Source organism: Kogia breviceps, chromosome 4 (genome assembly GCF_026419965.1).
Source record: "Kogia breviceps isolate mKogBre1 chromosome 4, mKogBre1 haplotype 1, whole genome shotgun sequence".
NCBI classification, from domain to species: Eukaryota; Metazoa; Chordata; class Mammalia; order Artiodactyla; family Physeteridae; genus Kogia; species Kogia breviceps.
Genome location: NC_081313.1, coordinates 174,149,940 through 174,175,529, shown reverse-complemented (window position 1 = coordinate 174,175,529; position 25,590 = coordinate 174,149,940). Strand labels below are relative to the sequence as shown.

The following is a 25,590-nucleotide window of genomic DNA, read 5'->3' as shown; positions in this document are numbered from 1 at the left end:
CCTCAACCTGTTCCAGACCTCCCTGGGATGGGACAAACCCCTTCCCCTGGCCTGGCCTCGGAGCGGGGCCGGTCTCAGGACTCCACCTCGTTCCCAGGCCCCAGAGCCGTGCAGGGTCCACCGAGGCTGCTTCACCTCCTCTCACGCCGGGGAGGCCAGCTCCCGACCACACCCAGGGGCCAGGGCGCTTTGCCCTGAGGGGCAAGCTGGCTGGGGCAGGCCCAGGGACAGTACCCCCTCCTGCACACCCTGAAGGGCAGGGGCTGGGTGTCAGGACCCAGGTGGAGGGGCACTCCCATCTCCCTGGGGGCCAGGAGCCGAGGAAGGGGTGGGTCGCAGGCCCAGCACCCTCTGCACCACGGTCCTACCTTGTCCAGGAAGCACAGCTTCTCCCGGGTCTTTGCATCCAGAATCTCCACCTCGAAGAAGAGAACAGCCTTTTTAGGTTTCCTGATCGTCTTGGGGGGCGTGGGCCGGGGGAGGCCATTGAGGCCAAAGACGGGGCCGAGGCCCTGGCTGGTCTCCCGGGCCACCACGCTCACGCTCAGGTCCATGCCTGCCCCGCTCTGCCCGCTGCAGCCAGAGGCCCCAGCCGCCGGCCGTCAGCCCCCACCACAGACCTCCCCACGCGAAGTGCTCTGGGCCGGGCCGGCGAGATCAAATTCTGCCGCGGTGCTGGAAGGGAGCCCGTGCCTGCCTTGGCTCCGCCGGCTTCTGTGCAGATGTAACCCGAGTGGCCCAAGAGCCACGGCCCAACTAAATATAAAACTGCCCCACGCTGAGCCCCCCAGGAGCCACGCCACAGACCTCCTGGGAGGGGGGTCGTGGGGGCAGCCCTCCAAGGGCTGAGTTGCCCTGACTGTAAGGCTTTCGAGTGAACACGGACCCCCAACAGCACAGGAGGAAGGGAGATCCCCAGAGCAGGCATGGAGGCACCTCCTGGCCTCCCTGCCCAGTGCAGAGCAAGGGCCAGTCACCAGGAGCAGGGTGAGAGGCCAACGGGCCGCCCAGGCCCCAGCTCAGGCCCACAGAGTTCACTGGGCTTGGAGAAATCCCAGCTATTTTGAGAATCCGCGAGATAGATCATCCATTTCCCCTTCTGAGCTGTAAGAGACACTCTGGATTATTTTCCTCGTGTATTTGTGTTCCCAGGGAGGTGACAGATTCCGGCGTTACTGGTGCAGAGAGCCTCTAAGTGTGGAAAGGGTCAGGAACCAGGAAGTTTCCAGCAAGCGCCCCCAGCCTAGGCCAAGACCTTGGCTCCCACATCCCCGGCCTCCCTCTCCACCCAATTCTCACTAGGTCCACCCAGGCCTTGTTCAAGGCCACCTCCAGGGCAATCTTCCCACCATGTCAGCCCAACATAGCACCCTCGTCCAGGCCCTGAGCCCCCCCAAAGCCAAGGGCAGACAGCCTGGGCACCACCACCCCCACCGACTCCACTTTCCCTGAGCCCCAGGCAGTGGTGGGACCGGTGGTGCAAAGGGGCAGTCAGTGCTGGGAGGGAGGGAGCCCCCAGGGGGATGTGACCCACCCATCCTAAGCGGGTCCAAGAAGGCACCCGGGCCAGCTGTGAATGGTGTGAACTGCTGGTGGAGCTGCGGTGAGACCCAGTAGGGCCCGAGCCCACCACGTAGGCCTGAGGGCCCCAGTGTAGGGCTTGATGCAGATCTTACTAGACATGGGGACGTGGCAGGCAGGGCTGGGTCTGACCCCAAGTCGGCCACTGGGCAGCAGGTGCTGAGGACCCTTCCCGCCTGGCAGGCCCTCAGTCAGAGGCAGCATGGATTAAAGAAGCAGATCTTAGAACCCCAGGGCAGGGCCCCAGACAGGGCTCTCTGAGGGCACGCCCACCCCCCTAGGCCCCCCCCACTCCGCCCAGGAGGAAAGGGCTCCCCTCACCCACACTCCACCACCAGGGGGAGAGGCAGGGGACGTGGCGAGCAGCACACAGGACTGAATCCGGCCCTGTCACGCTGTCACTGGGTGACTCTGGGGCTGTCACTTCTCTCTGAGCCTCAGGCCGGAGGCAGGTAGGAAAGTGTGTACCTCGAGGGGCTGGCGTGGTACCTGACACATGGGAAGTGCCCCCGAACCTCAGGCTGTGAGGACAGGCTTGAGGAGACCCTGAGGGCCTGCGATGAAGGGAAGGGGGTGGGCCTGGGTTCAGCTCCCGGCTCCCCTACTGGCCAGGGGGTCGCTGCAGCACACTGGCCTGTTTTGCCCACCTATGCTCTACCCACCCCACGTCATGGACGGAGGGCAGGAGAGAGCCCAGAGCCCAAGGAAATCCTGGCTGACGCTACTGTTACCACGCTAGAGAGTGTGCCTGCTGTCAACTGAGGCCTCTGCATGGCCTTGGGGGGCAGGTTACTGAACCCCTCTGAGTCATGGGGATAACAAGGCCAGACAGAAGGGCCAGAAAGAGGGCGCTGCTCACAATGCCCCGAGTGTCTGGCCCCACCAAGGGGACTCTTGGAAGAGGGAAGGGGTACAGGCAGAATGTGCCCGAAAGGGCGAGGACAGCACGGCCCCGAGCAGGCAAAGGGCCTGCTGCCCAATGGCTGCAGGTATATTAATAGTTCCTGGGTCCCAGGCGGGCAGTGCCCACATGCCTTCGGAGCGCGTGTGGTCCGCAGGAAGGCTGCACCACGTCTACTGGGAGAGCAGGCCTCCGAGTTCCTGCTGAACCACTCAACAGCTTAAAATACAACCAGCCCCTCTCCCTGCCGGCCAGCTGCTGGGGGAGGGCTGAAACCCTACCCTCTCCCCCCGAACCTGGGCACCAGACCAGGACCCAGGAGGAGAGTATGGGACGTCGGGGCCCCGACTGGCTGCTGGGAAAGGAAGCTGGGCAGCAGAAGGGGGCAGCTGGGACAGGGGCCGCCCTCCCAGCAGCCGCCGCTGCAGCTGCTGCGGCCGCCACCGCCACCAACACACCCAGGGCTGCCCGAGGCCGCAGAAGAGCAGCGCCGCCCTCACAGAGGTAAGCCCGGCCCGTGGGGTAGCACTCAGGGTCCGGGGCCACTGGGGAGTGGGCTGCCCCCAGCTCAAGGCCACTGTGACAGGTTTGGTCCTCATTTCCCATTTCCTGTCCCCAAATCTCCACCGCAGGAGAGGTCTGAAAGGCCCTGGGCAGGGCAGGGCAGGGGGGTGGGGATGCGGTGCGGGGGGGGGGGGGGGGGGGGTACAGGACCTCTCTACCATCATACAACTGCCTGTGCCTCTCTGTTTCAGAAAAGTAAAATTTTTAAATGTTAAAAGCCAAGTGGGAAGGGAAAAAAATAAAATTTAAAATTTAAATATATATATATATATATATATATATATATATATATATATTAGGTGAGAGAAGCCAGGTACAAAGGGGTCACATGTTTATGTGAAATGCCCAGAATAGGTAAATGGAAGGAGACAGAAGGCAGACTGGTGGTTGCCAAGGAGGGGGCAAGGAGAAATGAGAGTGTCAACTAATGGGGACCAGGTCTCCTTTTGGGGTGATGAAAAAGTTGTGGAACTAGACAGACACGGCGGTTGCACAACACTGAATTAAATTCACTTTTAAACGGTTAATTGTACGCCATGTGAATTTTACCTCAATAAATCATTTTTTTAAGGGTGGGGCTAGCAAAGAGGTGCCAATTACCTACCCATAAAGAGAAAAGGTCCAGGGGCAGGAAGCAGCAGAGGCTACCCACACCTCCACCCCACCCGATGAGGGTCTAAATATGGGGAAGCCCATCACGCACTTCCCAATCTTCAGTCCCTGAGCGTACCCCCTACTCCCCAGCCCCTGCTCTGTGCCCCAGCACACTCCCGCCCCACCGACGCTTGTCACACACACTCACACAGCCCTGAGCCTGCCCAGGCCTGAGGCCAGCCCTGAGGTGGGGGCCCAGGATAGGCCCAGGACCGGGGTGAGGGGCACAAGTGGCTGCTGGGCAGAGCCCCAGGCAGGGGTCCTGAGCACAGAAGGGGAGGCAGCAGGCTCGGGGGCCCTACCCCGGAGAGCAGGCAGGCAAGGGACAGGGAGGAGGGAGTGGTGGGACTTTCTGAAGGAGCCGGGGGCAGCTCTTCCTGTCCCCACAGAGGGAAGGGGCTGGGGGGACAAGGGGGCGGTGATATGTTCAAAGGATGAATGAAACAAAGCCCGTGAGGGTGTCACTGACCAGAAGTCCGGGCACTGGCCACAGGCAGGGGGTGTGGCCCCAAAGCCTCAGGCACCGTGGCCAGACAGAGGACAAGGACAGGCAGGAGCCCTGGCCTGGGGCACAGGAGGGTGGCTCTACGATGACAGTTCCCCAGCCTGGGAGGAATTCTCACCCAGAGGCCCCAGATTCCGGGGCCCGGCCAAGGGAAACTCATGGCAGCAGGAGGTCAGGGCTGGGGGGAGAGGGGAGGGCGGGACAAGAGGGCAGGGCTGCAGCCCACCCTGCAGGCTGCAGCCCTGCCCCACCGAGAGGGGAGTACCCAGAACCACTGCCGGGCAGCAGGGCCCACAGGCTTCACTGCCTTTATGGAAATAAAGGTGCTGCTGATCAAGGTAGCCATAGTAGAAAGAGGGGTGCCCACTTTCTGAACACCTGTTTCAAGCTAGCACGGGTGCCCAGAGCCTCAGGTAGATAAGTCTCCTGGGATGGTCCCCACGTGGCAGATGAGAAAACCAGGGCTCAAGAGTTAAGGGAGGCTCGGGGCCTTTGCACATGCTGTTCTCACTGCCTGAATCGCTCTCCCCCAGACCCCACAGGGCTCCTCCCTAACCTCGTCAGTGAGGCCCTTGCTGACTGCCAACTTAAAATAGCAACCCAGACATTTACCATCTGCCTCCCACTGGATGGTCAGCTCCAGAGGGCAGGGACTGTCCTGTCCTCAGTCACTTCCCAGCACCCAGAACAGAGCCTGGCGAGGAGCTGTTCCCCATAAGCACCTGCGGGAGGCACCTTGCCCAGGGTCATGTAGGCACCTTGCCTCAAAGCCCCCTCTCCAGCACCCTCTGAGCCAAGGCCTTTCCCTCACTTCTCCTTCACCACACTTGGGGGCGGGGGATAGGGGCCTGCCCACCACACCAGACCCCAGAGCAGAGGTGGGTGCCCCAGTGCAGAAGCTGCTGCAGGGGGGCTTTCCCTAGCCTGGGCCGGTGGCCTCGCTCCAGGGAAGCCTCTGTGAGGCCTGCAGACACACCCGCCCAGCTCCGGTGACCCTGCGCAGCCCAACATTCTGGCTGCCAGACCCTCCTCCAAGGAGGGGGGCACCGCTCACCAACGGAAAGGGTCAGCGATAGGCCAGCTCTGGCTCCTAGGGAACCCTTTCTTCACCAGCATCCCCAACACAGAAGGGGCTCCACACTGACAGGCTCCACACACTCTGGGCCCTTGGAGGCAGCAGCAACACAGGTACAGCAGCCCCTCACAAGGAGGCTCTGAGGTCAAAAAGACTCACCTATTTCCTGGCTGTGTGGCCCTGGACGAGTAACCCAACCTCTCTGAGCCTCCACTTCCTTATCTACAAAGTGGGCTGCCCCCACCTACTATCTCACAGGGTTACTGTAAGATTTACAGATAATAACCACCCCCATTCTGGTCTGTGTGAGGTCCGGGGCAGGGGGTGCTAGTGCACAGGCGGGTGCCGGAACAGAGAACAGTGTGGCATGTTCTGTACCAAGAACTGTGGGGAAAAACAGAGAATGGGGCGGGGGGGGGGGGCGGATCAGGAGTTAGGAGGATGGCCATTTTAGACAGAGTGGTCAGGGAAGGCCTCCCTGAGAAAGTACACAAACATGTCCAGTCTAGAATAATTCTTATGAAGAATAAATGTTATCAGACCGATCCTAGCAAAATAGAAGTGGCAGACGCACAGGGAGCCAGGCCCCTCCTCCCCAAGTCCTCACCACGATCATGAAGGGGCCCAACCACACCAAGGTCAGAGAGGCGGTGCAAGGAGCTGATGACAGTGAGCCTGAACCGTGACAACAGCAAGACACGTGCGGATGGCAGAGGCTGGGCTGCAGCGAGTGTCCGTACTGTAGTTCATCACCACCACAGCCCAGCCGAGGCGGCCCCGCTCTCCACTGCCCCCTTGTGGCCGCGGCCTCTGCTCCCACCAGCTGGAAGGGTGTGCAAAGCTCTGGCTCTGCCACTCCCCGGCCAAGAGGCCTCGGGGAGCCACTGCCTCACACTCCTTCCTGCATTCATTCATCCTTTCCTGCCTCCCCTCTTCCCCTGGGCACTGCAGTGAACAAACCCCTGCCTTCACAGAAGCTGCATTCCAGGCGTGGGCTGGGGGTGGGTAGGGACACACGATACATAGTGGCATGTTTTGCACCGAGAGTTGTAGAGAAAAAAAAGAGAAAGGTGGCAGGGGTGGGGTGGGGGAGTATGGCCATTTTAGACAGCGTGGTCAAGGAAGCCCCCCCTGAGGAAGGGGCATCTAAACAAAGGCCAGTGGAACCGAGGGAACAGGTCATGCATACATCCAGGGGAAATGCGTTCCAGGCAGAGGGAACAGCCACTGCAAAGGCCCTGAGACTGGACCGTGCCTGGCATGTTTAAGCAGCAGAACAGTGTGGCAGGAGCAGAGTGTGGAGGGGGAGAGCGGGAAGACACAAACAGGGAAGTGATGGGGCAGATCTTGCAGGGGATTGTGGGCCACAGGGAGGACTCTGGCTTTTATGCGGAGTGAGGTGGGAGCCATGGAGGGTTCTTGAGCAGAGGAAGGATGTGACCTGACTCAGCAGTTCCTAGGCACCCCCGTGGGAAGTGGGGGACCAGGGCAGAAGTAATGATGAGGGCAGGAGCAGGGAGATGGCCATGGAGGGGGTGAGAAGTGCACAGACTATGAAGGTGGAAGTGACCAGATGTGCTGATGGTTTGGATGTGGGGATGGGGTGCGGGGGGTGGGTCTGAGGTTCTGATCTGAGCCTCAGAAGGGAGAAGCACCAAGTAGGAGGGCAGCAGGAAGGGTAGGCACCACCTGAGCCCAGGCTGGAAGTCTGCAACTGCTCCTCTCCCCTGTGGGAGCCGCTGCATAGGCGGGGCACGCGGGGTCCGGCACCAGCGCCCAGAAGGCCTCCCAAGCCAGGAGCCTGGGCCCCTCTCAAGCTTCAGTTTCCCCATTTTCATAAACACAGCCAGGCCCAGTGATCCTCAGGCCCCTCCCACCTGTAAACAAGACGCAGTGGCCTCATGGCGGAGTCTACATCCCCGGGCCTGGGACAGGGGTGGGCACAGGCCTGAGAGTCAAGCTTGGACTCCTGGTCACCCCCATCACCTCCCACTTCGGTGCATCCTAAGATGGAACCTGCCCAATGCGTATGGGTTAGAACCGCAGCTGCTTCCCAAATGCCTCTCCTTTCAATCCCCACGGCAGCCGAGGGAGCCGGAGCCATTAACTCCATTTCACAGATGCGGAGGCTGAGTTCCAAGGGGTGAGGAGTGCACCCAGCTCACGCAGCAGTAAACTCCTGAGCCCGGACCCCCACCACACACCGGCCTCTGGGGCTGCACCCGCAGCCAGCGCGTGCCCCACGGAGGCCCCCACACAGTGAGGGTGCAGTACAGCACACCCTGCCTAGAGCAGGCGCGCTGGGACCCCACGGGGGTCTGCCTGCCAGAAATGGGCTCTTCAGCCAGGATGCCTTGGGCTGGGCAGCCTGACACAACCCAGTCAGTGCCTGCAGGGCAGTGTGGGCTCTGGTGGGTGACACCTCCCGAGGTGGGGGCACAAGAGGCCTAGCTGAGGCTACAAGCCCTGTTGAGTGCAACCCAGAACTCCAGGCAAAGATGCAGAGGGCCCGACAGGTCCATCAGCCGGCCGACCCGGGCACTCTCGGCCGCCAGAGCGCCCACATGGGGCACAAGGGCTGCCACACCCAGAGAATGGAGGCCTGGCCCTGAGCAGCACATGCCAGACTGGCTCACCCACTTCACAAATGCAGAGGCTTGAGCGTGTTCACCTACACTCAGCGGCTCAGCACTTTCGGCTCCCTCTCCCTTCCACTTTCCAGAAATATCAAAGTCACACTACTCGTGCCAGGGCAGCTGAGAAGACCTTGGGCTCAGCTGCCAGGAAGCCAGCACAGGCCACACCTGCTCGGCCAGAAATACCTCCTTCCCCAGCGGCCTCACTCGTGACCCCGTTTTCTCGTGGGGGGATGGCACAGCCTCCCTGAGGTGCCACAGTGGTTGGGGGGTGGGGGTGGGGAAATGTTGCCCAGGGTAGAAAGGGCAGAGAGAGACTGACCACCCACTCCCAGGTCCTCAACCAGCCGGCTCCTGCCTCCCACCCCTGGTAGCCAGAGGAGAAGCGGCAGGGTCTGAATGCCAATGTCCCTAGGCTCTGGGCTCCGGGGCCAGGAGAAGCTGGCAGAGCCCCAGTCAGCCCAGTAGCATCCAGCCTCGGAAGACATTCTTCGGGTGCTCGGGTGTCCCAGCTGGTTACTGTGACCACAGAAGGCCCAAGATGAAGGAGATGCTGGGCCAACACAGCAGGACTCTGGGTCTTGGGCCTGAGAGGGCCATGCTCTCTGACCAGCTGTTTGCTGGTGCCCACAGCCCACGCACCTCCCTGGGCAGTTACCGGCCTCCGCGGCCTCCAGGGGGCGCTGTCCTGAACAGAGCTGTGCCGCAAGGGCCTATTCCATTGCAAGTGCCGCCACCAGTACGGTCTATCAGATGCTTACTTTGTGCCAAGAACTGTGCTAAGACCTTTACCTGCACAACTCACCTAGCCTCACCTGCACCTGTAAGCTAAGGACTGTGACCCCAGTTAGGTGGCTCAGAAAATCTGGGCTCGGAAACCAGGGGGCCCTTGCCCAAGGCACGCAGCCCAAGGAAGTACCAGAGCCAGCACCGACCCCCCCCCTACCTGGGCCCAAAGACTCCCGCTGTTCAGCATCACAAAGCAATACCTCCTCCACTCTGGAGAACAGGGCCAAAATGCTAACAGAAAAAAAAAGGAGGAACAGACCCTGGACCCAATTATCTGGAAGGCAGTCCCCCCACCCCCACTTCCCTGCTGACATTACAACTCCAGCAGACCTAGTCTCCAGAGGTCTGGACAATGCAGAACATGTCACCTCCACAAGGAGCGCCCTTGGGAGGCTGAGCCTGCTTGTGCCCCGGCCCCAGCCTCCCTTGGCCCCAGCAGAGTCAGGCCATACCAAGGGCGAAAGGCCCGTCACCCTGATACCACCCAGAGGGGCTCAGGCAAGATCAGCAGCTCTCCCGACACTTCCTGCATGGTTTCCTGCCCCAGGCTAAAGCCACCAATGAGCCTTGAAAACCAATGCCATAGGGGTGGGGGTGGGTGCCCCAACACTGAGCGAGAGGCAGTGCCGCAGAGGTCAAAGTCAGACCAGCCTCCCTGCCTGAGCCCTGTCTTCTCCATCTGGTAAATGGGAATGTTTGTAAGAGGACCTGACAGATGATTCCCATGGCGGAAGTGGCTAAGAAACCCCCCCTAGTGGTCCTGAACCCTGCCTGCTTATGAAACCCACCGGAAGAGCCCTGGCCTGGACAACTCAGACAAGGAAATCGGGATCTCTGATGGAGGGCCAGGCATCCACAGCTTCAGAAGCTCCCAGGTGACAGACGGAGGCAGCCAACTCAACCCAGACTGCCTTCCTCAAACAGGGTCCTGCCCTTTGGCTGATGCCCAAAACCCTTACCACAGCTGACTGACACTGACTGACGTGCCCTCCCAGACCCTTCCAGTGGAACCTCAGCCCACCCCCTTGGTCGCTCTCTACCCCTTCCCTGCTCCCCTCCCCAGCACCAGCAAGCAGGGTGCCAGCAGCCAGCCTCCCTCAGCTCATGCTGGCCTGTTAGGTTTGCATTGTTACCCCACTTTACAGATGAGGCCGCCAAGGCTCAGGAGCCCCGAGGACACATGAGTTACAAGCTCCAGGGGCAGGGCCCTGCCTGCTTTTGCTCCTTAGAACTGAACGCTCTTCCTCCAGGGCTGCCCCTAGCCCCAGACCCCCGGAAGATGGCCCAGAGCTGCACCCCTGCACCCCTGGCCGGGTCAAGGATGGTGACCACATCTGGTCTCTCTCCATCTCTGGGCAGGAAGGCACTGTCAAAGCTGGAAGAGGTGGTGAGGCTGAGCTCTGCGGACACAGGCTGACCAGAGCAGCAGGTGCTCATCCAGGCCGACCTACGCCCAGCACGCCAAGCGCAGGTGCAGCAGGCAGGTCAGTCTACACCGGGGGAGTGCCGCTTGCACGACAGCCCAGTCTGGGACCCAGGTGGCCAGCCTTCTACCCACAGTAGCAGCAGCCACCCCCTGCATGCTCACAACGTGCAGGCAGGGAGGCAAGTCCTCGACACAAATGATCTCCTTTACTATTAATCCCCTTTTCCAGGTGAGGACGCTGAGGCTCACTCATTCACTGCATAGACGGTGACTGAATACCAACTACATGCCAGGCACTGTGAAGGACTCTGGGGGGTTCAGCCCTGGAAGGAGAGAAAAAAAATCCTTGCCCATATGGAACTGACATTTTCACAGGGAACAAAGACAATAAAATAGTTACACATGATATGTGCCATGGGAAAAACAAATCAGGAAAAGGGGACAGGGAGGGACAGGTGAAGGGAGCAGGCAGTTTCGTGTAAAGTGATCAAGAAAGGCCTCTCTGGGCTTCCCTGGTGGCGCAGTGGTTGAGAGTCCGCCTGCCGATGCAGGGGACACAGGTTCGTGCCCCGGTCCGGGAAGATCCCACATGCCGCGGAGCGGCTGGGCCCGTGAGCCATGGCTGCTGAGCCTGCGCGTCTGGAGCCTGTGCTCCGCAACGGGAGGGGCCACAACTGTGAGAGGCCCGAGTACTGCAAAAAAAAAAAAAAAAGAAAAAAGAAAAGAAAAGAAAAGAAAGGCCTCCCTGAGGGGATGTTGAGCCAAGCCCTGAAGGCAGTTAAGGAAAGGGCAGTTGAGAGATCTGAGAGCATGTAGGCAGAGGAATGGCCTGTGCAAAGGCCCTGAGGTGCAGCATGCTTGGTGTGCTCAAGCAACAGAGCCAAGGTCCCTATGGCTGGGGGCAGGGTGGGTAGGAAGAAAGAAAGAAAGAGGTGAGGGCAGGGAGGTGATGGGTCATACAGGGTCTCCTGGGCCAGGTGAGGACTGTGGCTTCTACTCTGAGTGAGGTGGGAGCCACAGAGGGTTCTGGGCAGAGGAGAGATGTGACCTGGCTTGGGTTCTTAAAGGATCCCTCTGGACTATAGGGGAATAAGGATGGAAGCAGGAACACCAATAAGAAGTTATCGAGATAGGGGCTTTCCTGGTGGCACAGTGGTTGAGAATCCACCTGTCAATGCAGAAGACACGGGTTCAAGCCCTGGTTCGGGAAGATCCCACATGTCATGGAGCAACTAAGCCCGTGCCCCACAACTACTGAGCCTGCGCTCTAGAGCCCGTAAGCCACAATTACTGAAGCCTGCGCTCCTAGAGCCCGTGCTCCGCAACAAGAGAAGCCACCACAATGAGATGCCCGCGCACCGCGACGAAGAGTAGCCCCCGCACGCCACAACTAGAGAAAAGCCCGCGCGCAGCAACGAAGACCCAACGCAGCCATAAATAAATAAACTTTTTTTAAAAAAAAGAAGTTATCAAGATAAAGGATGGCTTAGACCAAGGGGTCAGCAAACTGTGGCCTACAGGCCAAATCTGGCCCACCACCTGTTTTTGTACAAGCTAAGACGGTTTTTACATTTTTAAACGGTTGGAAAAAATCGGAAGCCTATTTTATGGCACATAGGAATCATACAGAAGTCAAATTTCAGCATCCACAAACAAAGCTGCATTGGGACACGGTCATGCTCACTGGTTGACATATTGTCTAGGGCTGCTTTTGTGACAGCGGCAGCGTTGAGAAGCTGTCACAGAGACTGTATGGCCTGCAAAGCCTAAGATATTTATCCTCTGGCCCTTCACGGGTCAAGCCTGCCAATCCCTGGCCCGGGCCAGGTGATGGCAGCAGTACTGATAAGAAGTGGTTGTATGCCACATGTATTTTGAAGGCAGAGGTACAGGATTTGCTGACTTCTGGACATGAGGCGTGAGGGAAAGAGCTGAGTCAAACAGCCTGGGGCCTGGTGATAAGAAGACTGGAACTGCCATTAACTGGCAGGGGTTGCGGGGGCAGCACAGGCTGGTGGTGGGGAATCCAGCCTCTGGTTTGGACATGTTAAGTCTGAAATGCCCACCGAACATCCCCAAAGAGATCCAGCTCACTGAAAGACACCATTCCTCCTCCCTGGGATCACATCAAAACATCTGTAAGCGAGCAAACTCAGCGCTCTTCGAACCCTTTTTGGTCATGTATCCCTAAAATAATTTTGCAAATTGCATGTCCCCCCCCCAAAAAAAAGATTCTTAAGTTGACACCTAATATTTTTTACCTGAGCTTGAATAGTTGCAAAAGATGTCACTTCTGGCCATCTGTAGATATTGCAAATTTTATGTAAACGTTTACGGGGCTCTGTTAAATCTCACCAGAGTCTAAATACTTGAGTAATATCATACCTACCATCATTCCTTTAAAAGGAAAAAGCTATAAACAAGCTCTTTAATATTTGCTCCTTTTTTGCCTTGAAGTTGAATTCTGTTCCTGTTCCCCTCCCCCATGGAATTTTATCTAAATACACGCTTGTGATTGAAGGTTATTACTGAGCTTCCTACCTATTCCTCAAATTGAAATTAAACTTCTTAAAAACATTTTTATGACCTAAGGCTCTAAGGATAAAGAGAACATCCTTCAGGATGAGTTATCCTTACAATATCAGCTAAACATACATCATAAACATAAATCATCAACAACTGTTACTAAACATGAACCATAAACAGTAAGTTATTGGCACTGCCTCTCTCAACGGGATGGAGGCACCCTTTTTCGCAGTTAGTTCATGCAGCCAAGGTGAATATTTCTTATTGCTAGAATGAGCTACAGCTTTTATTCTGACATTTGTTTTCTTTTTTTAAACACTAAGAAACCCAGTTCACATAAATAAGCAGATGAGAATGAACAGAGTTTTGTTAAAGAAAAACAAAAAAAAATCCCAATTCTGGGAACTCCTTCTGAGTTACTGGCCCAAAGTCTCACAGTGATCTAGTATCAAAAATATCTGTAAGGATCTTCCAGCTGACTAGCCCATGAGGCACCACTCCACTGTTTTTCTGAAAGCAGTGACTTGTGACCTGGTCCCAGGAACTAGCAACAGGACCTGGTCCCCAAGGCCTGGTGTCGTTCACTTGCTCACCCCCCCCCCCATGCAAGTCCCCAAGAGCATGCAGCGTGGCAGGCATTACCCAGTCAGGGTGGGAGACCCAGACCCCACCTCCCAGTCCAGTGTCAGGCCCAGGCGCTGCCCGTCTTCCAAGGCTCTACATGGCCCAGAGGAGCTTTGAGCAAGCCCATCAAACCTTCCAGTACATAAGCCAGAGGGCTCTCCCCAAGCATGGCTGCGGCCACCTACTGCACAGCAATCCTGTTCCCTGCGCTCCTCGGAGACGCCAGGCCCAGGCCAGGGAACTCACAGAGCCCTGGAAACGGCGTCCGGTGCCCAAGCAGAGCTAGGATGTGCTCGCTACACAGAGCCCTGCAAAGGACTCAACCACATGTGGAGGCCATCTGGAACCCCCCAAGAGCCTTTTCTGCTGACTGAGAAGTTCCTGTTCTTCATCTGCTGAGCAAACTGAGCCCTTGCTATGCCACGCCTGTGCTAGGGGCTGGGCTCGATGACGAACAGAAAGACCTAGGTGTGACAGCAGCATGCTGGGCGGTGATCCAGGTGCTGGGATACAATGGCCAAGCCCCTCCGCACCCCCCCCCCCGGCCCCCGCCGACTGGGCCTGCTCACGATCAAGGGGAACATGGGTAAAGAATCTGTTACGTAACATGAGGTCAGGGTGTACCAGCTGCTGGAAGAAAAGAGCTGGGCAGGGAGCCCAGAGGGCCACAGGAGGTGGTCAGGAAAGGCCTCCCTAAGGAAATGCGGTTTGAGCCAGCATGAGGCTCCCCAAGGAAAGTGCAAAAGCCCTGAGGCAGCACAGAGCTTGGCAGGGCTCAGGAACATCAAAAGACTGGAGCACAGTGTACTTGAGGGCACACAGCTGTGGAGGAAGCTGGAGTGGAGGCCAAGACAAGTACTTTGGATTTGAGTGTCCAGTGATGGGAAGTTGCTGGAGTGCCACAACCTGGTTTGGTTTGAGAAGGAGCCCTCTTGCTGCTGGGGACGAACGTGGAAGCAGAGACAGCAGTGAGTCTTGGAAACAACCCAAGCCAGAGACCCTGACGGCTTTGATTAGAGCATGAAGGTGGCAAGTGGTGAAAAAGACACCCTAGTTCCTAGATCTAAAGCACCACTGATTCAAAACAAGCTGCCATTTTTGGGGGGCGAGGGGTGGGGAACGACACATATGTCAACATAAAACAAATAGGTAGAGGGGTTTCCCTAGTGGCACAGTGGTTGAGAGTCCGCCTGCCGATGCAGGGGTCATGGGTTCGTGCCCTGGTCCAGGAAGATCCCACATGCCGCAGAGCGGCTAAGCCTGTGAGCCATGGCTGCTGAGCCTGCGCGTCCGGAGCCTGTGCTCTGCAACGGGAGAGGCTACAACAGTGAGAGGCCCGCGTACCGCATAAAAAAAAAAAAAAAAAAAAAAAAAAAAAAAAAAAAAGAATCTGCCCGCCAATGCAGGGGACACAGGTTCGATCCCTGGTCTGGGAAGATCCCACATGCCACGGAGCAACTAAGCCCGTGCACCACAACTACTGAGACTGAGCTCTAGAGCTCGCGAGCCACAACTACTGAGCCCAGGTGCCACAACCACTGAAGCTCACATGCCTAGAGCCCGTGCTCTGCAACAAGAGAAGCCACCGCAATGAGAAGCCCGCGCACCGCAACAAAGAGTAGCCCCCGCTCACGGCAACTAGAGAAAGCCTGCGCGCAGCAACGAAGACCCAATGCAGACAAAAATAAATAAATTTTAAATAAATGAATAGGTAGACACAAATCGTAAGATGTATCCCAACTTAAGAAACATGAAAATGCCAAAGGGAAAAAAAATGCATGCACGTCTTGGGACAAAAAGAGGAGAGTAGTAACAAGTGAAAAAGGATTTTGGCAGAGGAGGACAGGGTTTCTGGAATATGTAACGGGCCTAGCCACGTCTATAAAGGGTAAGGTAGTTTAAGAGAAACTACTCCGCTGCAGCTGTTGAGAGAGGGGTGCAGGAGGCTACCCTTGGTTGTCTCCACAGGCCGAGGCCCTCCGAGCCTCTCCCAACCCCACAGGTCTCAGCTCGCTAGGCTCTACTGGCTCTGGCAGAGACAGTGAAATGAAATAAGGGGAAATGAGTCCCGGAGTCTTCACAAAGACACCCTTCCCCGTCCCTTCTCCCGGATGGTGCAGGTTTCCAGGCCCAGCTGGAGAGACTGGAAATGGTGCCATCCAGAGGCCCCAGGCGAGCCAGGATGTGGTGTTCAGAATGTGTACAGTTCCTGGGCCCCCTTCTCAGATGGCGCCTGGATGAGCCTGGCAGGAGATATTACTGGGGCCTCTCGGTCGTGGTCAGTGCTTCCTACAGGATCGCCATCTCATCCTCACCTGAAAACTCAGAGTGCAAGTAACTCTGGGTCAAAAAAATGGGGGGAAAAAAATGGCCAAATCCCAAAGTACCAAAAGACGAGCAGGAGCCCATACTAACGCACCAGAGCTACGCACGCTCACGGCCAAACCCACGGGTTCCAGGGAACGGCCAGGCACCCCAAAAGCGGGAGGCACCCTCCTGGGACCCTCCTGCTCGTTGGGTTGCGGTGCCTTCTGTGCGGGCACGGGCGATGTGCCTTACTAACTGCCTGAGCCCGCCCTGCCTGTATGTGTAGGTCCCTTAACAGGCAAGGAGACAATCACTAGGTCCACGTCAGGGTGACAGAGGCGAACCTCACACAAACAGCTATCAGAAGGTGCTAAGTGCGGAGAACCAAAACAGGAGGGGTGACAGGGTGACACGTGTGGCCTGGGTGGGTCAGAGGGAGCCCTTCAGAGGAGGTGACGTTCGAGCTGAGACCTGAATGATGGGATTCGCTGACAGGACGAGGACAGCCACCTCTCCAGAAACTGTCCCAGCGCTGGGACCTCCCCAGGCTCAACCCCAGCCCGTCCTCTGTGGATCCTGCCTCCAGCCAGGAGATTCCGTGAGACCTGATTCTCTGCAGTGGAGAGGATTCAACAATACACTGTTTCAGACTCTACACAGCTCCCCAAGAATTCTGCTATTGCCCTCACGCACGAAGAGACAGGACCTCAACCCCACCTCCTGAGAAGCATCAATTCGGCAACTCCCCCAACCCACCCTTCTCCCTCTGAGTTAGCTTCTTGAGGTGCCCTGGGGGACAGCTTCTCCTCACAAGACTGCAAGCTACAGCTCTTGGACCCCCTCAAGTTCAGCCTGCTCCCTGCTGCTCTATAAAGCCCCAAACGCTAGGGTTAAACCGCCCTCTCCCGCCACTTTGAGAGATCCACTCCCACCCCGAGGACAGGCACCGTTCCCTCAGGCCCAGTTCCCACACAATCGGCACGGTCCCCAGCCAGTGCTCCCTGGTCCTTTTAAAGAGGAAAAAAAGAATTCAGAAGGCCCTGGGAGATGGCACAAACCCTGCAGTCTCCCGGGCTGCCTGAATGGCCCATGAGTTCTGCTTACATAAGAGCCTGGTTCAAGCAGGGACAGGGCCTTGCCAGCATGCCAAGCCCCACAAGCTACTGAGAGGCCCTTTATCCCCCAGAGGGCTGGGAGACGCTCGTGGCCCATCTCTAAGTAACCACTGGACTGGGCAGGGCGGTGGGGGGCGGGGGGCAGGGGAGGCAGGAGCCCCAAACACCACCCACAGCACCCTTGTCTGTAATGAGAACTCTCCCTCATGTTTATATAACACACACCATAGTGGGAGGGCCCCCCACCAAGGACTTGGCAATAAACTGCCCTCACATATATATATATATATATATATATATATATATATATATATATATATATATATATATATATATATATATATATATATATATGTTGGAAGGAATGAGCTAATAAATAGACGATGGACTGGAAAACAGGTGAGCAGAGGCCACCTGTGCAACAATGATGGGCAGGCCCACGTGCCATCTTGGAGGCTCCCGTCCCAGCATGCCCAGGTTCCAGAAGGAGGGGGACAACAGGGAACAGGACGCTTGTGGCCAGGGTGGACCCAGGGCTTACGACCACCCCGTAAAGCCGACTTCCCTAGGTTGGGACCACTAAGGACGGGTCGCACGGGGCCACCTGAGCCCAACACAGGCAACCCTGGACTCACCCCGGTCCCTGCAGCAGGCCCCCACTCACCCTTCTACTACTCCCTGTGAGCCTGACCACAGGGAGAAGATGCATGCATCTACCCATTCAGAAGCTCCAGGAACCAGACACCAAAAGCCCCTGCCCTCAGGGAGCTCACAATCTGTCCGGTTAGAAAGACCATCAAGTTCCCAAACGAAAACACAACCACAGCCCAAGGAGGGCCAGATGAGAGGAAAAGAGTGCAGGGCTCACACTCCAGACAGGAGGGTCAGGGAAGGCCTCTCTGAACGACGCTGAAGCTGAGCTCTCAATAACAAGAAGGGAGCAGGGACTTCCCTTGTGGTCCAGTGGTTGAGAATCCGCCTTCCAATGCAGGGGGCGCGGGTTCGATCCTTGGTCAGGGAACTGAGATCCCACATGCCACGGGGCAACTCAGCCCGCACGCCACAACTACTGAGCCCGCACACTCTGGAGCTCACGTGCCACAACTAGAGAGACGCGCACGCACTGCAATGAAGAGCCTGCGCACCGCAACAGAAGATCCCACGTGCCACAAATAAGACCCAGTGCATAAATGATTTTTTTTTAAAAAAAAGACAAAAAAACAAGAAGGGAGCAGGCATGGGAAAAAGCAGAGGGAAGATCATTTCTGGCTGAGGGAAGAGCCTATGCACAGGGCAGGGATGTGGATGTTTGAGACAAAAGCAGTACAGCCAACGAGTGAGCAGAGCAGGAGGTAGAGAAGGACCAGAAGACTCTGAGGGGAGTGTTTTCAGGCGTGAAGTGCTAAGATCCTTCCCCCTAAATGGGAGAGACCCTTGGCTGCTGCCGGGTGGGGAACACAGCCAGGAGGGGCAAGAACAGAAGCGGTGCGCTTGTGAGTACGAAGGCTGTGACAGGCCGCAGAAGACCGGGCCCACTCTGAGCACCTGCCTCTTGGAACGGTTCTTTGGGGAGTTCCCTGGTGGCCTAGTGATTAGGATTCAGCACTCTCACTGCGGAGGCCCGGGTTCAATCTCTGGTTGAGGAACCATCCCGCAGGCTGCGCAGCAGAGCCAAAATACAAAAAAGAGAAAGGTGAGTTCTGACAGGGCTTTGACTTCACTGAGGGTCATCCCATAGAGGAGGACGGAGCAGATCATCCCAAAATGTGACTTTAGTGTATGTGATGTTATATCAAAACGGATCTTTGGCATCTGGGCTTCTTCCTCCATCTTCTGGGCATACTGTTTAGCAAGAATCCATCTCCACGGGCCTTGTTCACTGACAAGTCATGATGTGTTCAAAACAGGCCACATGCAGGGCTTCCCTGGTGGCTCAGGGGTTAAGAATCCACCTGCCAACGCACAGGACACGGGTTTGAGCCCTGGTCCAAGAAGATCCCACAGGCCTCAGAGCAAATAAGCCCACGCACCACAACTACTGAGCCTACGCTCTAGAGCCCGCGAGCTACAACTACTGAGCCTGCGCTCCACAACTACCGAAGCCCATGCGCCTAGAGGCCGTGTTCTGCAACAAGAGAAGCCACCACGACGAGAAGCCCGCGCACCGCAACAAAGAGTAGCCCCCGCTCGCTGCAACTAGAGGAAGCCCGCACGCAGCAATGAAGACCCAACGCAGCCAAAACTAAAATTAATTAATTATTTTTTTAAAAAAAGAGGACACATGCAGAAAGCATTTCAGGAGGCATCACTGATGCAGATCTGTCTTTATCCACCTAACCATTTGTCCTTATCCACCTAATGACTTGTACCTTGACTACGGGCCAGGAAGTGTGCTGGGCACTTCACTCTCCTCAGTGGCCCTCCGAGAGAGGTGTCTTTATCCTGGCTTCATGGATGAGAAAACTGAACTGTCCCGAGACAGTTAAGAAACTGTCCCGAGGGCAGACCCAGTGGCTTCCAAAGGCCACAGCCACTCGGCCACACTTCATTCCTTCCTCAGGGCATGAATGCCTGGGCCAACCCACAGTGAAGCCCACTTTGAATCTAGTAGAACCCAGGCTCTGACGCTCACTAGCTGTGTGACCTGGGGTACATCTCTTTGCTCCTCTGGGCCCTGGTTTCCCCATCTGTCAAAGAGGGAATAAGAGGACTTTCCCTGGTGGCGCAGTGGTTAAGAATCCGCCTGCCAATGCAGGGGACACAGGTTCGATCCCTGGTCCGGGAAGATCCCACATGCCACAGAGCAACTAAGCCCGTGCGCCATAACTACTGAAGCCTGCACTCTAGAGCCTACGAGCCACAACTACTGAGCCCCCGTGCCACAACTACAGAAGCCCGCGCGCCTAGAGCCTGTGCTCCACAACAAGAGAAGCCACCGCAAAGAGAAGCCTGCACACCGCAACGAAGAGCAGCCCCCGCTCGCCACAACTAGAGAAAGCCCACAAGCAGCAACGAAGACCCAATGCAGCCAAAGATAAATAAATAAATTTAAAATTTAAAAAAAAATAGGGATAAGAATAGTACCAACTTCACAGGTTTACTGTGAGGGGTAAATGAGTTAATTGATAAAAAGCACTTAGAGTGAGCACTGTATCAGTAGTGGCTTTCGTCATGATGCTCTGGCTGTGCCCAGGTATTAAAACATCCTCAGCTGCCACTGTCGATATCAGCAGGAGGGTGTTAAGACCTCGCCTGAACTTGACCAACCAGCCCAAGGTCTCGGGCTTTTCTCATCCTCATCCAGCCAAGACTGTCAGTGAAAGTACAGGGTTTCCCAAACAAACTCAACTGCGTTAACAAGACAGGTAGTCTTTGGGGAGCACAGTCCCCACCTCCCCACGCAGAGCTGTCAACCCTCCACCTTTTTCACTCCTCAGGAACCAGTTATTCAAGAGGCTCCCCTAGGCTCAGGGTTCCCCATCTGCACCCCAGTGCCCCACCAGGGGGCTCTAACAGCTGCCCCGCCCTGCACCCCCCCAGCCACACCCAGCACTCGGCTTCTCCCACCCACCTCCTCCACCCAGGCCCCTCCACTGGAGTCAGGCAAACCGCAGGCCAAGGCCCAGCTCCACTGCTTCCTGGCTCTGTGACCCTGAGTAACTTAACCGACTTCTCTGAGCCTCAGTTTCCTTACCTGTAAAGTAGAAGTTATCACTGGTGCCCACCGGATCAGGTGTTCACAGGACTCAATAAACTCTGGTCGCTGTTATTACCAGCACTGCCAGCATCACCAGCAATGCTGCGGCTCTGGCTCTTCTACGGATGAGGAATCAGACAGACCTGGGTCTGGATCCCGTCTCCACTATGATGTAACCTTGGACAAGTTCCTTCACCATTCTGAGCCTCTGGTTCTTTATCCACAAAACAAAGAGACAAGGAGTACCCACCTCTCAGGGTTTTTGGAAGGACATGAGAAATGTGACCTGTCGCTGGTAGTATTACCCAGCAACAAAAAGTAACCCAGAAAGAGGGGGATCATAACCAGGCTCCCATCCTGCCTGCAAATGCAAAATCAATCCCAAAAGCGTTTTCTGAAGGCCTGCTGGATGCAGCCTGCAGAAAGGTGTGAGTGAAGAGATCAAGCAAGCCCCATCTCAGAGCACAACACTTTCCTGCAAACAGGCACCAAATTGAAGTGCAAGAGTCAGAGACCAGCATATTAAAACAGCGCTTGATGGCCAAAAAACCCCAAATTATCCCTCACCTTCTACTTCAGAAGGACACAAGAATTCAGAAGAAAACAGGATAGGAAACAGCAGACACTTAGGATGTCACCTCCCAGGTTAAACAGATATTTATATTTTACTCTATTTACATCAGATTCCTTTAAAAAAAAAAAAAAATAGCTGAAGCCTTCCCTATGCCTTTACCTCCCCCTCCATCTCTCCCCAAGCAATGGCTCCTCTAACTACTGTGTAATTCCCATACATTTCTCATCTCATGTTACAATTTATCCTTTAATTAGGTATATGTCCATAAACACACACTTAGGTCCCATTTGGTATGTTTTTTAAATTTATAAAATCTTTTGCTATTTGCTTTTTTTCCCACTCTACAGGATGTTTGGAGATTTATTAAAGGACCAGGAAATCAAACTAGATTGTAGCACCTCTCCTTTTATGCATACCCCTTGATGATATATTTCCAGCAATTTCATAATGTTCTCTATTGCTGGCCTTTGCTGTCACAATTAAACAGATTTTGCTCCAAGGAGCTCAGAGAGATTAAGTAACCTGCCCTGGGTCACAGTTATTTAGTGAGTGGCAGAGCCAGGCCTGTCCCAAGCCCATGCACCTATGGCACCATTACACATGAGTCTACGTTCTCCTTAATTTAAACCTTCCATCCAGTTTTCCGGCTCTGAACAATTGCCTCTTTGACCAGAACTCTTGCTTCCAGAACTTTCGCGTACTTATTCCTGTGGAGAAAACTAGAGCACGAACCATATTGGTCGAGGATTATTCACAAGATGAGAACCAACAGAGCTGCCCTTTTTTGGGGGGGAGGGGGTGGAAGATCCTAAATGGGGCAGTAGTGGGGACCCCACGAGGATGAGGCTGACTTGCCTCCGGGAACCCAGCTGTGGGAAATAGGCAGTGACCTGGGCCCAAGAAGGCTGAGAGAGACTGATCATTCCAGGAATTAACAGACTCACAAAATACAGCAACTATTTTTGAGCTGCTACTGGGATCATTACTTTGACCTCTCATGTGCAATGGCAAAACAAAATTAAAAAAAAAAAAAAAAATCCTATAGCCTCGGATAAGCAGTTCCCTTATCGACCTTGCTCTGATCCCAAGACAATCCCAAGGCCTGCTCTACCTTCCAAGGAACTGCTTCAGCCAAGGCCCGAGAGTGACCTGTTCTACCTGCTTTGTCTCAATTAGGCCACTGAAGGGACACATCATCCTCTCAGACCACAGAAGGGAGAATGACAGTGTCAGCAAACTGTCATCACAGCAGCAGCAAATCTCCCCTCCAGCTGGAATCCTACCTGCCAAAAACATCAGATATCAACCCTCACTAACTCACAGTGTCACTAAGCAAGTCCTGCACCTTTCTGAGCAGCATCTCTATCGCTTGTAAATTACACGTCATAATCTCCAAGGTCTCTCTCAGAGTCAAAAAGGTCTTTTTGGTGGGTGTTAATCACTCAGTGGATAGGGGGTCGCTTGGAGGTGGAAGGGTGGACTTAGTCCCAAACAGAAATACATTCTTTGCTATGGATAACTGAAACCTTTTCTCAAACTGTTAAATGTGAGGGAAAGAATCTCTGCTATTTTTATTAATCTGCAACAAACATCCAGGGCTGATCAGCCTTAACACAACATTGTAAAACAACTATACCCCAATAATAATTTTTTAAAAAAAGAAAAAAAGCTGATCAGCGTGCAACTGGGCTGGAAGACAACTGCTCCTCCTGTACGGAAACTCTGTAGCTATCACCTCAGTGCTTACTTTGCAAATGTTAGCAGAGAATGATAACAGAGAACACAGCAAATTAACAATTTTATTTTCTTTCTCCAAGGTCACTTTGAACAGTGGGTTTGAAGCTCCTCCCTCCTTCTGGGAGGGAAAGGGTTTGAGTAAAGTAGAGCATGTCCTCCAGTCCAAGCCATGGGCCTCAGGCTGTGCCCAGCTTCCCAGAACAAAAGTGCCCACCCCAAGGGTCCCCTGGGGCCTACTTTATCTGCCTGCCAACTAGCAAAACTAACTCCATTTTGTAAAAGGCCACACATATCTTCCATCCGGCATCTTTCGAAGTGAATGTGGCTTTTCCTCCAGGGTTACACAGAGGTTTTGAGAGGGAAAACTGTACTAGGAGAACTTTATTAGAAGAACTTCAATCTATAATCATAAAGTTGAATGAAGCATGAGATTATTGAATCCCACCTCCTCATTTTTGAGCCATGTCAAAAATGATTAAGGAGTTCTGGGTTAAAGGTTTCAAAATATTCTGGGTAAATTACCGCCAAAGGTAATAACAATAACAATAGTAGTAGTAGTAGTAGTAGTAGTAGTAGTAGTAAAGGGGGTAGGCAGAAGCAGTGGTATTCCACTCGTGAATAAAAACAAGAAATCTCTCCTTGTACTTATATGAGCCACCTAACATGATCAAATTCACACAGACAGAAAGCAGAATGACAGTTGCCAGAGGCTGGGCAGAGAAGAGATGGGGGGTTAGTGTTTAACGAGTACAGAGTTTCAGTTATGCAAGATGAAAAGAACAGAGTTCTGGAGATGGATGGTGGTGACGGCTGCACAACAATGTGAATGTACTTAATGCCACTGAACTGTACTTTTTTAAATGGTTAAGGTAAATTTTATGTGTATTTTACCACAGTTTTTTTAATTGAGGAAGGGGAAAAAAAACACCAAGAAACCTCTCAACCTGCTCGTTTTCATTTGGGGACCAGTATGGCATAGTGGTTAGCAACTGAGACTCTGGAGTCCTGAGTTTCTCTCTCTGTTCTGCATTTACTAGCTCAGGACCTTTGAGCAAGTCATCTGACATCTCTGAGACTGTTTCTCCATCTACAAAAACGAGAATAATTAATAGTCCCCTACCTCACAGGGGTGTGAAGATAAGAAAACAAGGTAACAGAATCTCACGAGCACGAAAGTGACCACTCTTTAAATTGCCCTTATTAATTTAATAATAAATTAGTTTATTATTTAATGTTACTTATAAGTCAGCAATAATTAATTAAATTATTAACATTATACTATCAGCTAGGTCGATAAGTGCATCAGAACACTTCGTTTTAAGGAAAAGAGGCCCGAGTTAGGAGTCAGAAGACCTAGACTTCAAGACTGGCTATGGGTGCGAGATTTCTCCTCGGTGACACGCAGGGATTGACAGAGATGATCTCTTATATTAACAGAAAACAAAGATCAGCTTTGCTGGTCGGCGGAAGCCAGCACTGGAGCTACACCTTCACCGCCTAAGCCGCTCAGGGAGACTTCCCTGGCGAGGAAGGGATCCAAAGGTCAAGCCTCTCTGGGCAGATTGCAAAGCCCCTTCCAAAGCCCGAGGCAGAGGCAAGGTGCAAGGTTTGTGCAAGACACCCTCAGACTGGACGCAAGGGTTCCACACCCTCGCTCCTCCCCTGCCAAAGTCTGCAACTCATCCCGCAGGGGGAGCTGCAAGGAACCTGTAAGCTTCCCAGGTCCTGCAGAGACCCCAAGATGAGGCAACCCCAAAACAGCCTGGGTTGCAGAATTAGAAGTACCTCCCCCGCATATGCGCACTGCGATTTACGAGTGGCCCCGGGGCACAACGCGCGCCTACTGCGCCTGCGCCTTCCGGCTCTGCACAGAGCGAGAAAGGTGGGGGGGTTCCCGTTGTCTCACGAAGAAAAAAATGGGTCTGCGGCGGTCGCTCGGCCCCCGTTTCTTCGTTTCTTACCTCAGAGTGCTTCATGGCTCCCTCACACGGTGGCTACTGCTCCTGCTGCTGCAGCTACCTGCGCGCGACACTGTCAGGGATACCTCACGCGCTCACGACCTCCCCGCGAGACTAACCGCGACTCGGCGTCCGCCTCGCTCCTCCCTGCCACGCGCGCCCCTCCAGCCAATCAACGCAGGGGGCGCCCACTTCGCCCTCGCCTGGCAGGGCAGGTCTGAACGAGAAAAAGCCGCTCTCGCCACGGGGCTAGCCAATCAGCTTGCAGGACCACCGAGGGGGCGGAGCGCGGACAAGAGGGAGGGGCGAAGGTAGAAAAAGGGGCTTGGCTACCCACCAATCAAAGGGGGCCTCCGCCCCGCGAGCCGCACCCCCCCCCCGCCCCGCCCCTTGCTGGCGTCGCTGTGGAAACCGAGGGAAGCGAAGATTACTGCAAGGCGGGGGGGCGGGAGCTAGCAGTTGAGTGACGTAGAGTCAGCATCCACGTGGTGGGCAGCTCGACTGGATGAATTCCGAGGTGGGTGGCCCCCGGGGGATACAGGGGAGCAACGGGAGAGGAATAGGGGTTGGAGGCATGGGCTGGGGCACCTGGATGGAGAGGCCTTTCTAGCTGGGGACCCGTATCTGTGATGAATGGGAGGAAAGGAAAGGGGAAATGGGTGGTGAAAAGCCTTCTGGAACCGCCCTCACCCTGGAACCATTCTGGAGCTGTCTCCACTCCCCTTTCAAATGCAAGCCCCCGCCCCACCTTGCTCGACTCGATGGGCAGGGAGGCCACATTTGTCTCTACCTGCACTGTCCAGTATGGTCACCGCTGGCCACATGTGTCTAGTGAGCCCTTGAAATGTGGCTGGTCAAAACTGATATGTGCTGTAAACATAAAACACAAACCGATTTCAAAGACTTAGTATGAAAAGGAAA

The 25,590-nt window shown here is 55.0% G+C and overlaps 2 protein-coding genes across 7 annotated transcripts in view; one reads left to right on the top strand and one right to left on the bottom strand.

Moving 5' to 3' along the window:
* The window catches only part of TECR (trans-2,3-enoyl-CoA reductase), a 35,157-nt gene that overhangs the window by 2,701 nt on the left and 6,866 nt on the right, over positions 1-25,590 (bottom strand). The window contains exons 1-2 of one of the 4 annotated variants that reach the window (XM_059060753.2): positions 24,673-24,892; positions 369-419 (exon numbers count right to left, since the gene is read on the bottom strand). In XM_059060753.2, coding sequence (XP_058916736.1) covers positions 369-419; positions 24,673-24,687 — 66 coding nt within the window. In that variant the 5' untranslated portion in view covers positions 24,688-24,892. Of the gene's footprint in view, positions 1-368; positions 615-20,397; positions 20,615-24,672; positions 24,893-25,590 lie in introns of those variants that run through there. The other 3 variants (XM_067032700.1, XM_059060751.2, XM_059060750.2) reach the window with 3 other exon arrangements.
* Positions 2,665-25,590, top strand: part of DNAJB1 (DnaJ heat shock protein family (Hsp40) member B1) — a 32,725-nt gene continuing 9,799 nt past the window's right edge. Inside the window, exons 1-4 of one of the 3 annotated variants that reach the window (XM_059060757.2) lie at positions 2,805-2,986; positions 10,065-10,189; positions 23,749-23,861; positions 24,149-24,317. The gene's annotated coding sequence lies outside the window, so the exon portion shown is untranslated. Of the gene's footprint in view, positions 2,987-10,064; positions 10,190-23,748; positions 23,862-24,148; positions 24,318-25,590 lie in introns of all 3 variants that reach the window. The other 2 variants (XM_067032701.1, XM_067032702.1) reach the window with 2 other exon arrangements.